Here is a 16,159-nt window from a genome sequence, read left to right on the forward strand (position 1 = left end):
CTACACACTTAATAATTGTCAAGTGAGTTATTGTGTGAATTAATTATGCCATTCATTCGAATCAAGTTATGATGATATTTGTTATGTTAGTTGTACTAAATAGCTGAGAGATTAGTAACACCGTTTACTTAGACTTTTTTTTAAAGTATGCAGTTAACACGCTTCATTGCGTAAGTTTGGAGGGTATAGGCCTGCCTTATGTCAATCGCTTTGCAAAATTCTAACTACTACCGGTACTGTACTTTATATAAAAAAAGAGGAACTATAACAGTCGGACTAGGTAGGGTTACCAAACTATTGGGGGTTAAAATCGCGACGCTTTCAAACAGACACCAGATATGCCATTTTTGTGGTAATGACGTCACAGAAATACGTCATATCAAGACGTCACAAAACGTGTAAATTAAAGAGGGCCTTGCCAGTCAAATTCTCGCGCTGGCCACTAAAATGTATAGGACCAAATGTATTCCAAGTGTTACGACGAACTAAAAGTCAATTAATTCGCGCGAGAAAATACGCCCTTAACAGTTTTCGGTTATCTTATTAACTTTGCACTGCAAAATGAATACCTCCTCCTATACAAGAAAATTACGGAAACACATAACAAGACGTATAAATAAAAAAGTAAAATACTAGGTGCTGGTCTAGAATCCACCACAATTATTAAATCAACGCACAATATTTGGGTTAGGGTGCGAGTTAGCGTTTGGGTGTGGTTAGGTCAAGTATTGTTATATTCATTATTTAATAATAATACTTGACGAGCCCAAACTTAATCGCCAACCGGCACCCTAACCCAAATAATGTGCGTTGTAGTAGGATTCCAGACCAGCGCCTAATACTATTTGTAACTCATAATGGCTGGGACACAACATTTTTCTCTAGCATACATAACTAGCTAATGTGCAACCCAACTACAGGTCCAATTACACGCTATAGTGACGTAACAACAACATTTACATTTAAGGCGAGGAAATAAAAACGCACATCACTTTTCTTTACGTTGGCTAAACAAACTACTCACAGCGAAACTTGTATTATTGTAATGTATTTAAAACACGGAGTCGAACCGGAACCGAACCGGAACTTTATGAACCGGTTTTGGGCCATTTTTTCCCGAATCGTAAGCGGTTCACTCCATGTAATAACTGGTATTTTACAGAGTCAAGTTATACCATGCTCGATATTTTATGAAAAAAACATGAATATTGATTAAATAAAACTTGATTTTTATTTTTCAGATATTTCAATATCGAGTGCTGTTGTTTTAATACGTCACGAAACTTAGATTAAATGACATACAATTGAACGAATATTCTCTACATTTATTGACCCACATTTTTAGATTTAACGCAACTTATATTGTATCCGAACCGGAACTTTATGAACCGGTTTTGAACAAACGATGGTCGAACCGGAGCTGAACGGGAACTGAACCGGATTCCGAAAAAATTTTTGAACCCGAACCGAACCTGAACCGGAAAAGTCAAACGGTTCGACTCCCTGATTTAAAACGTTGGCTGACTAACGAACGAACGATTTGGTTGTTAGTCGGGATTCGGGACGCCGGGAGAAAATAATCAGGACTGTCCTAAATCGGGACGTATGGTAATTGCCTAGGTCTACGCCCATTTTACTTTATTCAGTTACAAATTACATCCATGTGCGAGATTGTGCACCCGAACGTTTCCTTAAAAATTTCGCAATGGATTTCTCCAATTAAGTGAAAGATTTGAAATCCGCGTTTTGTTTGTATCAGATAAGTCGCATATGAGCTACTGAAATTGCATTCAGTGAACAGTTTTCAGGTCGGCTTCTAACGAAGCTATATAGACATTTTTAGTGGCACCAATTTTATTGTTAATTTGTGACATCTTTTTTCTGTGATGTTTATTTACAATGAATAATAAATAATTAATTAAAGACGACAAATCTCATCGAAAGAATAGAGATGAACGTCGGATAAGTAGTTTTAAAGGGACTTCCCCAAATACTTTGTTTTGATTAAAAATATTCACAAAAATGCTGCTGATGTGTTGTTGTTGATATTAACTTTATAGTTTAATATTAATGTTGTTATGGAGAACGGATACAACTCACTTTACCCTTGGGATCTGTTAAAGAACTTGGGAGTAACAGTGCAGGAATGGTTTGTCAACGCTGAAGATCAACAGAGTGCTGGTATTGTAAGGTGAGTAAGTGAGTTGTGAGTTTAATTAAAAAGAAACGGCAGAGGCTATTTACCTGGACAACAAAGTAATTTAGAGTGATATAAAAAGTTCTCAAGCAAGCCAGCCAAAAGCTAAAAGATATTCACTTTTTGAATGTTTTTAAGAAAAAGGCTATTCACCCAGACTAGGGTTCCTCTTTTTCCCGGGATTTTTCACTCCCGGGAAACGGGATTGAAAAATAAAACTTCCCGGGAATCCCGGGATCCCGACGAAAAAAATATTCATAAAATTACGTCATTTTGAGGTTTGTATGCTTTTTATTTTAGATCCAAACATTTAATTAAGCTCATTTATGGGCGTTCTTTCACTTATGTACGTGGAAAGTTATGCAAAAAAACAAAAGAAAGAAATACCGCATACCACAACGCATATTGTTTGGGTTAAGGTGCGGGTTAGCGTTTTGGTAAGGGTGGGTCAAGTATTATTATGTTTATAATTAATAATATTGGTTGACCCACCCTCATCCAAACGCTAACCGGCATTCTAACCCAAATAATTTGCGTTGTGGTAAACGGTATTTAAAGACCGTTTTTTTTTATTAATTTATACGTTCATAAGGGAGCACCAGACCTTCTCTAATACGAGTCAGGACCCTTATTTGTGCATGCATGATGCATTTTTTTGTTAGAATAAATGTAATTGGATTTTATCGCTGGTGAGCGCAAATAAAACAACTCAGGCAACGACGTTAACATGGTTGGTACTATTTTTTTCTTTATATTAGTCAAAGACGGCAATATTTTTAAAGTTTTGCTAGGTTGCCGAATACCCGGGATTATTAAAAAAATTTCCCGGGATTCGGGATTGTTAATTCGCGGGAAATCCCGCGAATTTCCTGTCGAAACATTCCCGCAGAGGAACCCTAACCCAGACACCAAAGTAGTTCTGAAATCAACATATAATCACTAATGGGTGCACGCATAAAGAGTGATCAAGAAAAATACCCTATAGGAACCTCCTAAGGCTATTTACCTGGCTAACATAGAAATTTAAATCGCTTTCTAAAAAAATCATTGAAATTGTGGAAAAGTCGGAAGATTTAATCGAATACTACCACCCACTGTGGAGAACCCGAATTTGTTAGTTAAAATCATAGATCAAGCATTTTTTCCCTATTTTATTGCAAATATTAATATTTAATATTTATATTTTTTTAATTTTTTTTTAAATTTATAATATATAGGCGATTCTTGGTATCGTGGTACAATTTTTTTCTTAAAATATTTTTATTTTGCCTTTGTTTTTTTTTTGTGCTGGCTTTTGTGCTGTGCTGTATAGTTTCTGGTCTGTGGAGAGTATGGCAGTTTTCAACCTTGTAAAACCGCACCCGAAAATAAATTTAAACTGCATCAAAAATATGTAAAACGCTTGTCCACCCTTATTTATCGCATCATCATATGTTAACACTGCTGCACTACCAGTGCATCATAAAGTTTACACTGTCACCCAGATTTTTTCGGCCGTTGCACTCGTCGAGATCTTCCATACTTTCCAAACTGGACTACCACCGCCCAAACCCTAACCCATATCAATAAATATTCACATATGGCAGCAAGCGTAAAAGGATATCCTGGTTAAATAGCCACTTTCCCCAATTTAATGTCACTACCATAACGCAAATGCTAACCCCAATTCAAATCATAGTACTAATCCCTAATGGTTGACCTGAGCGATCTGGGCAAATAGACACTTATTTTGAAAAAAAGTGTGTAAATCACTACTGAATGCAAATGCCAGGTTAAAAAGTTTGGTTATTTTTTCTCAACCCAGACCCATAGTCGTGCATTTCATGAAAATCAAGGGATTGAGTCTTCAAAATAAAACCATAGTCACGCTTACGACTTTTGTTATGAATTGTTTTACAGCTGCGTACATTTTAGAAATAAAGTTATTACTGCCATGCAACTTTTAGCGTTCATGTTAATGCAGTTGCACAAATTTTCGCTACCAAAATATCTTTCTCAGCAATATCCAAAGTTTTCTGCCATTAATCTTTTAAAAGATGGTGTCTCCAATTATGTGTTTTCCACTGCCAGTTATTTTATTCCATAAGGCCAGTAAGGCCACCAAATTGAATTATAGCTAAAAGATTAGTTTACTACTGTCTGCAAATTTTGACTCACATTCTTCACATGCTTCTGTGTTTCTACTTTGGTTTATACATAATAATTAAATTTTTCAGCTTATTAGTAGTTATTAAACAGACCAAAGTTATCTTGTCTCCATCTATCGAAGCAACACCATTCAAAGTCCTCAGACAGCATCACACCACTTAGCATATCATTGTTTTAAACAAAAGGAATCAAAATGTCTTTCACACTCATCAATATTCAGTTTTAGTGATGGTATTTGTTTGCTATGTTGGTATACAGTCTATTTATCCGATGCTAAAACCATTATTAAAACTTTTTAAATAATTACTAAGGCTTCTATAAATTTTGACTACAATTAAATTTGTGTTTGTTATCACAGTTGTGCAGCCGTTTGGTTTGGGATGGGATGGTTATATTTTTTTATTAAAATATTGGGTATAATATTTGAATAAACTATGAAGTAACATAACTCCATAGTAATTATTCTGTCAACATCAGTTTATGCAGCTGTCATATTAGGCAGGCTGTACAGATGCTGCAGACACTTTTCTAGCAGTTTTATAAGAAACAATAAATTTTTGTGTAACTTTTTAAAAAAACATTTAAGTTTTAAATAACCAATATATATTTTTTATTCACTATTGGAAATTTGTTTGCTTTAAGAATTAAATTAACAAGTACTCTGTTCTCAAATATCTTATTGTTAAACACATGCCACCATCCTTATTATTATATGGGCCGAAAATTTATTTTCGGGACATATCTTGTTTTAAAATTGTTTTTTATTATTAGGCACCCGTCTTTTACAAGATCTCCATCATTTTGTGTGAATGAAACAGATGGATTACAAAGAAAACCACAGACTGATGAATCTCCATCTAGTAATAATGTTTACAGTGAACAACCTAAAACAAGTCACGCTAAAAACTTTTTAAAACCAAGTCTTGAGTTACAAAACCAGGATGCATTTCTGAAAGATAAATATGATTTATACAGGTTGGTTAATATAGTGTTTATGTATATAGAGAACTTTGACTGCACTAGCAAAAGCGAAATGTAATCGTTAAATTTTGGTTAAAAACCTCACTAAGATATGCAACAATGTTATTTGCTAACATATTTTTTGCTTTCTTCATGGTTGTGATTTTTAAAGTGATTATTTTGTGTTTAAGGCTGTGGAAAATTTATATTATGTTTGCCAAACTAAAAATAGCAAGTTATACTATTTTTCATAACTACATAAAATTGATATAGAGAGATAAGGTAATGCATAATAAAAATATCAAAGCCCATTCAGAAGTAGGTATCATTTTGAACGTTTCGAATAACTCTCAATGAATAAAGAGTTATTCGAAACGTTCAAAATGCTACCTACTTCTGTATGGGCTTTGATATTTTTATTACGTCTTACTACAACATCCAACCATTATGCTCCAGATAAGGTAATGTTAATTAACTATTTATATATAATATTAATTAACATTTTATATATAATTATTTGTTATTTGCTAAACCTGCTTTTGTATAACTCTTTTTTCTTTAAATGAACATTAGGTGTTTAATTATCCCTGACGGAAATTGCTTGTATCGTGCGATGGCACAGGCTCTCACCCATGATCAATCAATGTACATGGTTTTAAGGAATGATACTGTAAATCACATTCAAAACCACATTGAGGATTTTGAGGTTAGATTATGTTAATATTTGTTAACAATAATAAATATATATATAACATAAATATTGTAGTTTTCCTGAAATTTTAGAAAAAAAACTTGCAAGTATTGTCCTTAATTTAGTTAAAATGGAGTTACATTTCATGTAGTAAATATTATAAATTTGTAATTCGATAGATATATATTTGTCAGAATAACTTTAACTAACATTTGATAGTCTTTGTACTTTACTACATATAGAAGTGCAGTATATACTGGTATTAAAGTATTTAGGGACAGTAATATATATTTAGATTATCATTGTTAAAGTGCAATTTGCTAGTATCTAATTACGAAGTGTAGTTCTAGCAGAAGCAACATTAAGGAATATATTTGCTTTTCATTAATTTAGCCAGTAATCGAAGGAGATGCATGGGAGTTCTTGAAGCAAGCATCTAAAAAAGGGACTTGGGCATGCTACACAGAAATCCTAGCTCTAACTCAACTATATCATATCAACATTGCTATTGTTACAGGTAAAGTTAATGACTTGGGCATATCTGTTTTGGTCTTCTGTCTTACTGCCTTTAACAAGTTTTTTTTTTTTGGTCGAGTCGGCAGTTGCTCATTATACATTCTGTTGTTAAATTACATTACTAAATATACTGACTTTTTTGTAAATATACTGAATTTTAGCAGCATCGGAAGGGTTAAAATTTTCTAATCCGCTAATCACAGCAATTTTCTGGAAACCAGATGTTCTACCAGTGTTTCCTTATTTTTTTAGCTTGATAATATATCTCATCAAGGCAGGTATTTTTACCTTACAGAATAATCCAGGTGTAGTTTTATGACCTTTCCACATTATTTAAAACTGTTTATGGACATTTCTGATGTTGTCTATTTTCGATCGCTATATATTTCGTAGGTATGCTGTCGAAAATAAAATAACTTCAATCCAAGTCAGGTCTTTTTGAATAATTAACAAGTCAAGTCGCAGTCAAGTCATAATTAGTGCATGTCAATTCCAAGTCAACTCAAATTGCTTTATGTGCTAAAATTAGGATAAGTAACCCAATTTACAAAAACAAATTCTTATTGAAAACATTTCATTTCAACCGAAGTCATTAGTCTGTGTTGTCATTTTTCCCTAAATGCTTAAGTCAAGTCAAGCCATTTGAAAACAGTGACTTAGGTGCACTTAAGTCAAGTCAAGCCATTTGAAAACAGTGACTTAGGTGCACTTAAGTCAAGTCAAGCCATTTGAAAACAGTGACTTAGGTGCACTTAAGTCAAGTCAAGCCATTTGAAAACAGTGACTTAGGTGCACTTAAGTCAAGTCAAGCCATTTGAATACAGTGACTTAGGTGCACTTAAGTCAAGTCAAGCCATTTGAAAACAGTGACTTAGGTGCACTTAAGTCAAGTCAAGCCATTTGAAAACAGTGACTTAAGTGTACTAAAGTTGAAACATTGACTTAAGTAATTACAGCACTGCTTAAAAGTCTCGAGGTGCATACATAGTTTAAGGATCACTGCTCTACGCACTCACAACATTATGTTTTTGTTTACAGGCGGAACGGCGGCCAACCCCAAGGTGCACGTCACCCTTCACCATTTTCACCCCAACGGGGGCGAAATAACCTCCAAGGACACTGTGTGGTTATCCTGGCTCACCAACGGCCATTACGACCTCATATTGGACCGAGAGATTTACGACCCACAGTACATTGACTGGCTTCAGAAGAGAAGTAAAATGTTGAAACAAGACGAGAAATTGGCGCAAAAACTCGCATCAGAAGACGCGCAGGTATCTTAGCTTGATTGAGGATGATTTCTTATCGGATTATTAATCTCTTTTTTAGGATTGAATCGTATGTTACGTTTCTTAATTTTGCGCAAATTAAACGGTTATGATTGCGCTGTCAGGTACAACATTTTATTCTGATACCGATACTTGATATTTTGTGGACAACAAGTATCGTGTTTCGGCCAAACGACGTCATTACTTTGCCTAAAGAAACAAAATAGATGAGATAGCAACCTCCAAAAGTATTGTTTTTTGGTTAATTTTGTTAATCTTGGGACGCCGCATCCAGCAATAGAAATTTGAAAAAAGTACTTACTTTTGTAGGATTACCTCGCTTTTTTCTAAAGACTCGCCGAAATTAGAACAACTAAAAAAGCTAAGCCTCAAACAGCAAGACTAAGATGTAAACATCCACAACTGCTAAGTCTTAGAAATAATGAAATCTGAGATTAATTCACCCGTAACTCTACTGATTACCAACTTCCAACCCTAAACAAGTGCTAACAGTCTGGTACCCTAACAGCGAGGCCTAATGAATGGCGTCCAATCGACCAAGCTAGAAGCCGGATTCAAGACTTTTACAACTAAAACATACATATTATACGCAATGTGTTAATCTATGATCAAGCCCTTCTGAAGTTGCCCTGGTCAACGACAACGGCACATATATAGTACACAAGATGCTTAGGAAAGGCAATTACCGAAATAAGTCAGCCTAAACAGAATTGTTTGTTGTTTCCAAAAGTGAATGAAACATACGCATTGCACGCACATATATGTAAGTGTGTTAACGACTGTGATCTAGCCCTGCGATGCTTTCGGTGTACTTGTTTCCAAGAGTTTTGATATTATTCGTGCGGATTTAAGTTCTCTCTCTCACTTGTAACCTAACAACCACATTCTTTTCAGGCAAGCGGCCAAGGTCGCCTGACGAAATTCTGCAAAGACCTGGTCTCCAACGTCACTTCCAAAGTGTATGACGTAACGACGCCGAGCGCCCCACCGGCGCCGGACGGGGCCCAAGGGTCCCGGGAACCCGTTTGGAACCTGGCCAACGACGAACAGCTGGCTAAGTCTTTGCAGCAAGAAGAAAACGATGCGTTCGTCGACCAGTACGCCGATCAATATGCATAAAGTTAACTAGGGGCGTCCGATAATATTGGATCAGGGCCAAACCCATTAAGTTGTTGTCTCGCAAATCGTTCAATGCTAGGATTTGGTCGATCTTTTGGTTATCTGGTATCAATTTGATGTAATAGGGGGTCGGATCCGATACCCGATACTAAATAGTAGTGTCGATACTCGTCCGATACTAGGTTTGTATCGAAACCCATGCTAAGTCAAATTTGATATTAATTTTAGCAATAATGATGTCCGATAATATGAGATCCGATATTCGATGTTAAACAGTAGTATCGATACTTGTCCAAAACTAGGAGCAGTTTTAACAATTGGTGATGCCCGATAATGTAGGATTGGAACCGATACCCTATACTAGTGGTTCTCAAAGTTTTTTTCGAATTCCTCCCTTACAAGCCCAAGCACTATTAATTCCTCCCCAGAAAAAACACAAGGTATACTACCTTTTTTCGATGTAATTTGGATGCGCTAATTGTATCAAAGTTCAGGTTGTTTGAACGTATAACATTGGTATATAGATTTAATACCTATGTAAAATGCAATGCCTGCATTGGTTAATATTTCTTTAACGGCTGTAACTGTGAAGAAACAATAGACTAATATGTGACTGTGAACAAACAATGGGCTTAGATTATGGGTCTAATGGACTTTTACAACTCCAATCATTACATTTAACTATTGTGAATCACAATAGTTAAATCAGTTATTTATTGCATTTAACCGATTAAATAACTTCTTTTTTTTTATGTTATTTTTCTCCCCTATTCCCCCCTGGAACAAATTTCCTCCCCAAATTAAAAAAATCCTCCCTAAGTGAGCCAAGTGGCTCACTTTGAGAACCACTGCCCTATACCATGTGATATTATCGCTACATGTCTGATACTATAAGATGGTATCGGCTGTAGTTCGATACGTTGTGCAGTTCGCTCGTGGTTTGTTATCCAACTCAGCATTTTGTATTTAAATCGCTAGTTTTGACAGGAAGAAGTAAATTAACAATCGAAGGTGCATAAAAGCTTTCCAGCGCTGAAAAAAATTGCCCTGATACCCTGAAAAACATTTCAGTTTTATCAATATTGACTTTTCAACTAATTAATGATGTCATGCGGTATCAGATCGAACGACTTCAGCGTAAAATATCAAAAGCGGAATAAATTACGGGGTATGGAACACCCCTAAAACGCGACACTCTATTTCAAATGTCAGAATGATACGTAAAAAAAATATTGGTAGCGATTTTTCCTGGAAACTCTTTGCTACTTTGGAAACTGTGAGACTACTAATAACATTTGCAAAGGCAATTTTATGTATTTGCGCGACGGTGATATGCGAAATATTCCTTGTTGTTTACAGGCATTTCTTTAAGTAATGTGCAATTCAGTGGAGAAATGTATTTTCCTATAGTTTTCTCACTTAAACATCGAAAGGTAGAAGTTATCCGGATTTAGCCATCTGTTTAAAATTAGTTAAGGCCTGTCGAAAGACACGAAATTTTCTACAGTAGACTTAGTTTTTCAATTTCCAATCTAAACACTCCTCTGCTAGTGCGTTTAAAAAAAATAAAAAATTTTACACCAAGTAAAACAGTTTAATGTGCATACTCTGATAAAGCAAGCTTATTTTAAATATTGCGCCTTATTTTAAATTAAATCCAATGGAAATAAAAGTAGTGACTAATTAATTATTGTTCCTTCAGTTACCACAAAAACAAATTCAAATACTTGTTTGTCAATGCTTTATATATAAGTAAAAGATCATTTAAAATTGCCATTGCTTTTACCATTGGTGATACACTGTATTTTTCCTTGTGCAAAAAATAACAGTGATTGTCTTCCTTTTTCGAAAGTAGTGTTTGTAGCAATGCAATTCATGCAATACCTACGTGCATATTATATTTTCATGTGCCTTACATGATAGCTTTCCTTTATTTCTGTCGTACTGTTGGTTAAAACTAAAACGTTTGCCAAACCAAGCACTGTTCACTTGAAAATGGAGTTCATTTACTTTTGTTTTGTTTATTGTTTTGTTATTTTAGATTTTACGTTTGTTGTGAACTATTCCTGGTGAAATATTTCGTTGTCTTCTGACGCGCTTTTGCCGAACTAATTTAATGAGTCGACTAGAGTTTAATTTGAAACGGCTCGGGAAATTATATCACAAATTACGCCCACTGTAATCCTAAACTGAATTTGCGTTGGGTGGTATTAACAAGCCCTAGTAAAAAATTGTCTTATTTTTTTAGTTTTTAAAATTAGAATTAAAAACTTTTTCTCAAAAATATAAGTATTGCGCCAATATTTACTCAAAACATAAAGGTGTTTGCGAAGTGAGCTTTTCTTTCGACCCGTGATATAGTAATTGCGTTACGTAGCAGTCATGTGACGTGTTTCCCAAAGTTGCGCAATACCGCCACCTCGAGACTAGTCACGTGACCGATTGCGACTGATCATTTTTATAGCAGAGACGTCACTGTTTTCCAGGCCTTATTAACAGTGTTGCGCCAAAGAAAACAGCTTATTTTGTAGAAATCTTATGCTTTTATATATGCAGCAAAAAATAAATAATTATTTATACAGATAACGTTTGGAGGTATTGCATGTACCAATTTTGATTTGGAAAAACGGCATTACCTGATTCAGTTTCAGTTTTTATCGTCCTGCTTCATGTTGGGCATGTCTTACTGTAAAACTCTTTTACATTAAGAATCTGCGAAAGCGATGTAATTAATGTGGTAACGGTATCCAACTTGTAATTGCAGGAAAGTTTTATACACAAAGTTTTTCGGAATAGTTTTGAATATAGTAAACAATTTCCGTGTCTATACATTCGTTAATATCATACCTTTAATTAAAAAATTTAAAGTGAGAAAAAGAGTCAAATTCCTTCGAACAAAGGAAAAGCTATTTTTACACTCCCACACCCCAAATGTGTTCTAAAGGTCAACCCCAAGCTAGAGTCTTTAATAAATGCCGACACAAAGAAGTTATAGTATCCGCGACAATATAATCGGTTCAAAAGTTCACAGAAAAGAGTGCCGTCTTTCTTTTTGGTCTGTTTTCTATTTTCTGTTGGCCATCTTAAAAACGAACACCACTGTATAAAAGCACCACGCTCACTTTTTGCTGCCAAACCCTTTCTTTTTATTTTTTCCCTAGAGAAAAAACATACTTCCCTGGAAGCAGGGGTGGTTCCAGGGGGCAAGAGGCCGTGCCCCCTCCCCAAAATGTCTTTTTTGCCCATTTGAAAAAAAATTTAACTGCGTGACAGAATAAAAAAACCTTGAGATGTCATCTTTAACAAATGAGGTCCCAAACTGATTTTTTTAACCGTAAATAAAAGAAAAACTTTTTTAAACTATGCAAATAAAAAAAATTAACTACGTAACTGAAAAAGCAACCTTGAGATAGATGTCATCTTTAACAAATGAGGTCCCAAACTGAATTTTTTTAACCGTAGCCTAAATAAAAGAAAAAAATATTTAAACTCTGTAGCCTAAATTAAAAAAAACTTGGTGCGTCATCTTAAAAAAAAGAGTGCCCCAAACTAAAATTCATTATGCGCTCTTGACTGTAAGTGAGCCTAAAAAAATTGAGCCGACTTCTTTGGAAAGCGGCCAGGTAAACGGGCCAAATGAAAACTGTAGGCTTCAATTACCCAGACATCGGAAATCCTCGTTCTCCTTTCGATTTTTAATTTCATTGTCGGGCATTAATATTTAATAGCGAGCGAGTAGCGACGATGAACAACCCAGTCACAACAAAGCGCACCCAGACCCCTATATACCCCCTAATTACCCCTGAAGCGTAACCTTCGGTTCTGTATTGCCGTCTGCGAACCTGAACCCTAAAAAATGAAAAACCGAATTCAAAATAATGAGTAAGCGAAGTGGGTAGGCGAAGCGTTTGAAATTTCAGGTTTTATTTTACTGCGAAAACAGTTTTTCCGGCGATGTTTCGATCCTACATTTTGGCGCTCTATCTTTGTACAGTTTTGTCCGGTGCTCAAAAAGCGGATGCCATTGACGGGTAATTTTAATACAGTTTTGTTTTATTCTCTTTCCTTCCAAAAGCTAAACAAACTGATTTTTTGAAGGAATTGGAACAAGGCGACTTGCCAAACTGAGCCAATCGATCTTTTGCAGCTTCCCAGGAACACTTACTTCGACGGAGGAATATTGGAAGTCGTAGAAGACTATTTTGGTCCTGCCTTATATTGGAGGTACGAGTAAGCCAACATATTTGACAAAATCTGCATCGTTGAATAATGTGTTAGGGTTCCCCAACTTAATTAATAAAATATATTTTCAGTATTTTTAGGATGTCTGGACGGGTTCGGGAGTTGGTTACCTTGATTACCCAAACAATATTTCGTCTGTTCCAGAGTTTCGCAAAAAAGACATATGTCTTGTAGCTTAGTAGGCCTACAGATCTTACGTAAGAGCAATAAACAGATTGGAAAATGTCATGATCGCCTTTCATGATGTTTCGTCCTCCACATTGCTGCCTCTCTATCTTGAAAGCTTGGAATTTATTAAGCACCTAATGGCAGTCTCCAAATTCAAGCATTTAAATCCAGCTTTCAAATGTGACAAAATCGCAAGAAATTATTTTAACTGCTTGAGGTGTTGCTCGAGTTAGGTATAGTGGTTGTCATCGGATGACAGCACGAAGTGTTCCAAGACTACAAACCGTGATATATTTATCGTTTAATATTACGGTGATTGAATGTATGTGCTCATAATATTTAAAAGTTTTTCAGGGAACTGCCTTTTACAACAAGATTTTCAATTCGCAGGGAAAGCGTTCATTCTTGCTCGCACAAGTTCGCCATCCCGCTTCCCTTCAGCGTAAGGTCGATCGCCCACACCCGGAATCACTTCTACGTCATCAGGGATGACGTCACGTCGGACGAGGGCAACCTCTACCGGATACCGGACTACGGCCTCATAGGGGGATTCCTACACTGGTCTACCAAGGCCGTGAGACAAAACGAATCTTGTTCTAATTCTAGGTAAATTTGGCTTTTTTACCTGCTTGTTTATATGTTATGTTGGTTATCCCTTTAAGCAAGTTGTGAAAAGTCTGAGTGAAGAAATTACCTGAGCAAATAAACAAAAATACGAATATCAAGGCGCATACAGAACTAGGTATCATTTTGAACATTTCGAATATCTCTTTAATCATTTTTAACAGCATTCTGAACGTTTTAAATTAATTTATTTTGTTTGTTTAAGCTTTGTAGTGTCACCATTTGCTATCGGATTGGATCGCCATAGTTTCTGCCGAAAGTTGTTGGTATCGGTATCGGCTAAATCTGTTGAATATCAGACACCCCTCAATTGCCAACTAAACTGTTTATACTAAATTTTAGCTGATTAGATCATGTTTCGTGTGAGGTAATCGCGATTAATTTTTTTGACCAATTCCACGTTTGAAATGTTTTGCGAAATGGCCCGTTGGCCAAATTCAACGGTGAAATGGGCCGGGTCTGGCCCACAGGCCGGAGTTTGCCCATGCTTTATCGGATCTGTTATTGCTTCCAGTAGCGACGATCTACTGTGCAGTCTGCAACTCTATATGAACGAGTATTCGCAACGGATTTCGATAGGACTTGAAGAAAATTTGCTGTTTGGTCAAATACAGTTTATAAAACTGTTCGATAAGTTTGTTCTGGTTCACAGCTTCAGGCCGGACTTGCCCGACAAATTGTGGTTGTGGAAAAACTGGCACCTGGTAAGAGCAAATAGCAAGGTACAACAATAACTGTTACTTTTTTTTCTATTAAGTCATTTTCCTAAAAGCTTTTATCCTGTTTCTTTAATATATTCCCAAAAGTATAAGAGTTAATGGATTTAAATGTCGATGTTTTAGTTTTGCTTGAAGGTCCTACCAGAGTATACGCTCTGCGAATTACTAAGAGTTGAAAGTATTGCCAACTAGCAGGCTTATATGTAGATTAGCGACAGGTTAAAAATGGCCGACTTTTTAAACTTGCTTCATATTGCATCTCCACGTCTGTGCTCTGTTTGCATATAGCTTTCTAGTTTATTAAAAATCTCAGTAAACGAATAAACTCTACAAATATGCTATAATAAATTTTCAATGTCGTTCAAATGGCATTATAATTCAACACCGCTTTGGAAAAGGCATATAGTGATGATTTATAAAATAACCCTACCTTTTCGTTTGATAAGCCCATCTGTTGGCTGTTGACGTTAGAATTACTAGCCAAACTTAAAACAGAAAACTAAATAAACAAGCTGGCACGTAGCGATCGGTTCTAGGCCAATAAATTGTAGCAAGAAAAGTAGGTCGATGGTCAAAATTATTGCATTTTGCGTTTTGTTAGGTTCATAGGTTTAACATTTCAGTATAAACATAACAAATCTTACATTTTAACAATGCACATTAAAACACATAATATTTTTTGTTAAAAAAACTCAACTTATTTATTGCAGTGCTCGTCAGAACGCTACACCTACGTTGCATCAGCTGGTGGCCTTTCGAATGAACTTGTTGTACTCCAACCAAACTACAAACCTCTCTTGCTGAAAGCATCGCAAAACGCAACAGCGATTCAAACCAATGAAACGACTGATGACGTTAAATTGATCGCCATTCAGGCGCTGGAAAACTTTTACGGCCCAGACTATCTCGGCCTTGACGTTGATGGGGAGTTCTACGTGTTCTACGATTCCTTACAAATTTCCGAAAAAGTAAGCAGCACATTAGCGATTTTACATTAGGAAAACTCATTTGAGATAAACAACAGACTCACAGTATCACTCTTTGGTTAAAACACGATTTTTTAGATTTATTCCTGTTTAACAGCGTGTCTTGGAAAAGCATTATACTTATTGCACTTCAAATAAACTTTCGATTTTTATAGTAGACTATTTTTTATTAAGATTAAAAAAGGAAAATCTTTAACACTCTGTTTTCCGAAATGCCACGGCCAACACAATAACAAATATTATGAAAATTGGTTTTACTACGCCGCTTTCAAAACAAATAACTTCCTAGCACATTAAATGACAAGTTTGGAAAAACGAAAGGGGTTTTAAAGAATCTTCAATACAATACGCAAATCAATCAAGAACAATTTAAGATCAAAAAATAAGTAATTTGTTGCAACCAAAATAAGTAATTCAGTTATCAGTGTGCTCTCATTAATATGTTTCTTTAAAAAAATCCCATGACTTTTTCTTGAAAAGCTTTTTTATATATTTCCATT

At 35.5% G+C, this 16,159-nt stretch overlaps 2 protein-coding genes across 2 annotated transcripts in view; both read left to right on the top strand.

Moving 5' to 3' along the window:
* Window positions 1-2,023: 2,023 nt before the first annotated feature.
* LOC146165420 (OTU domain-containing protein 1-like) lies at window positions 2,024-11,694 on the top strand. Its single transcript, XM_083381988.1, has 6 exons — window positions 2,024-2,191; window positions 5,117-5,320; window positions 5,879-6,011; window positions 6,390-6,513; window positions 7,551-7,786; window positions 8,696-11,694. Exons 1-6 carry the CDS (start codon window positions 2,079-2,081, stop codon window positions 8,918-8,920), a joined length of 1,035 nt encoding a protein of 344 aa, XP_083238114.1. The 5' UTR covers window positions 2,024-2,078; the 3' UTR covers window positions 8,921-11,694.
* Window positions 11,695-12,874: 1,180 nt separating this feature from the next.
* LOC146165421 (uncharacterized) overlaps window positions 12,875-16,159 on the top strand; it is a 91,993-nt gene continuing 88,708 nt past the window's right edge. The window contains exons 1-4 of the mRNA XM_083380922.1: window positions 12,875-12,951; window positions 13,019-13,144; window positions 13,721-13,904; window positions 15,384-15,641. Of these exons, the coding sequence (XP_083237048.1) occupies window positions 12,875-12,951; window positions 13,019-13,144; window positions 13,721-13,904; window positions 15,384-15,641 (645 nt within the window). The remainder of the gene's footprint in view (window positions 12,952-13,018; window positions 13,145-13,720; window positions 13,905-15,383; window positions 15,642-16,159) is intronic.

The sequence above is a fragment of the Ascidiella aspersa genome, chromosome 2 (assembly GCF_963924565.1).
Source record: "Ascidiella aspersa chromosome 2, kaAscAspe10.2, whole genome shotgun sequence".
NCBI lineage: Eukaryota > Metazoa > Chordata > Ascidiacea > Phlebobranchia > Ascidiidae > Ascidiella > Ascidiella aspersa.

Bases quoted from the DNA above. Each gene is read 5' to 3' on its own strand.
- LOC146165420 (XM_083381988.1), top strand. From the start codon at position 2,079: ATGGAGAACGGATACAACTCACTTTACCCTTGGGATCTGTTAAAGAAC. The intron at 2,192-5,116 runs GTGAGTAAGTGA...TTTTATTATTAG, and splicing joins CAGAGTGCTGGTATTGTAAG to GCACCCGTCTTTTACAAGAT. The intron at 6,012-6,389 runs GTTAGATTATGT...TCATTAATTTAG, and splicing joins ACCACATTGAGGATTTTGAG to CCAGTAATCGAAGGAGATGC.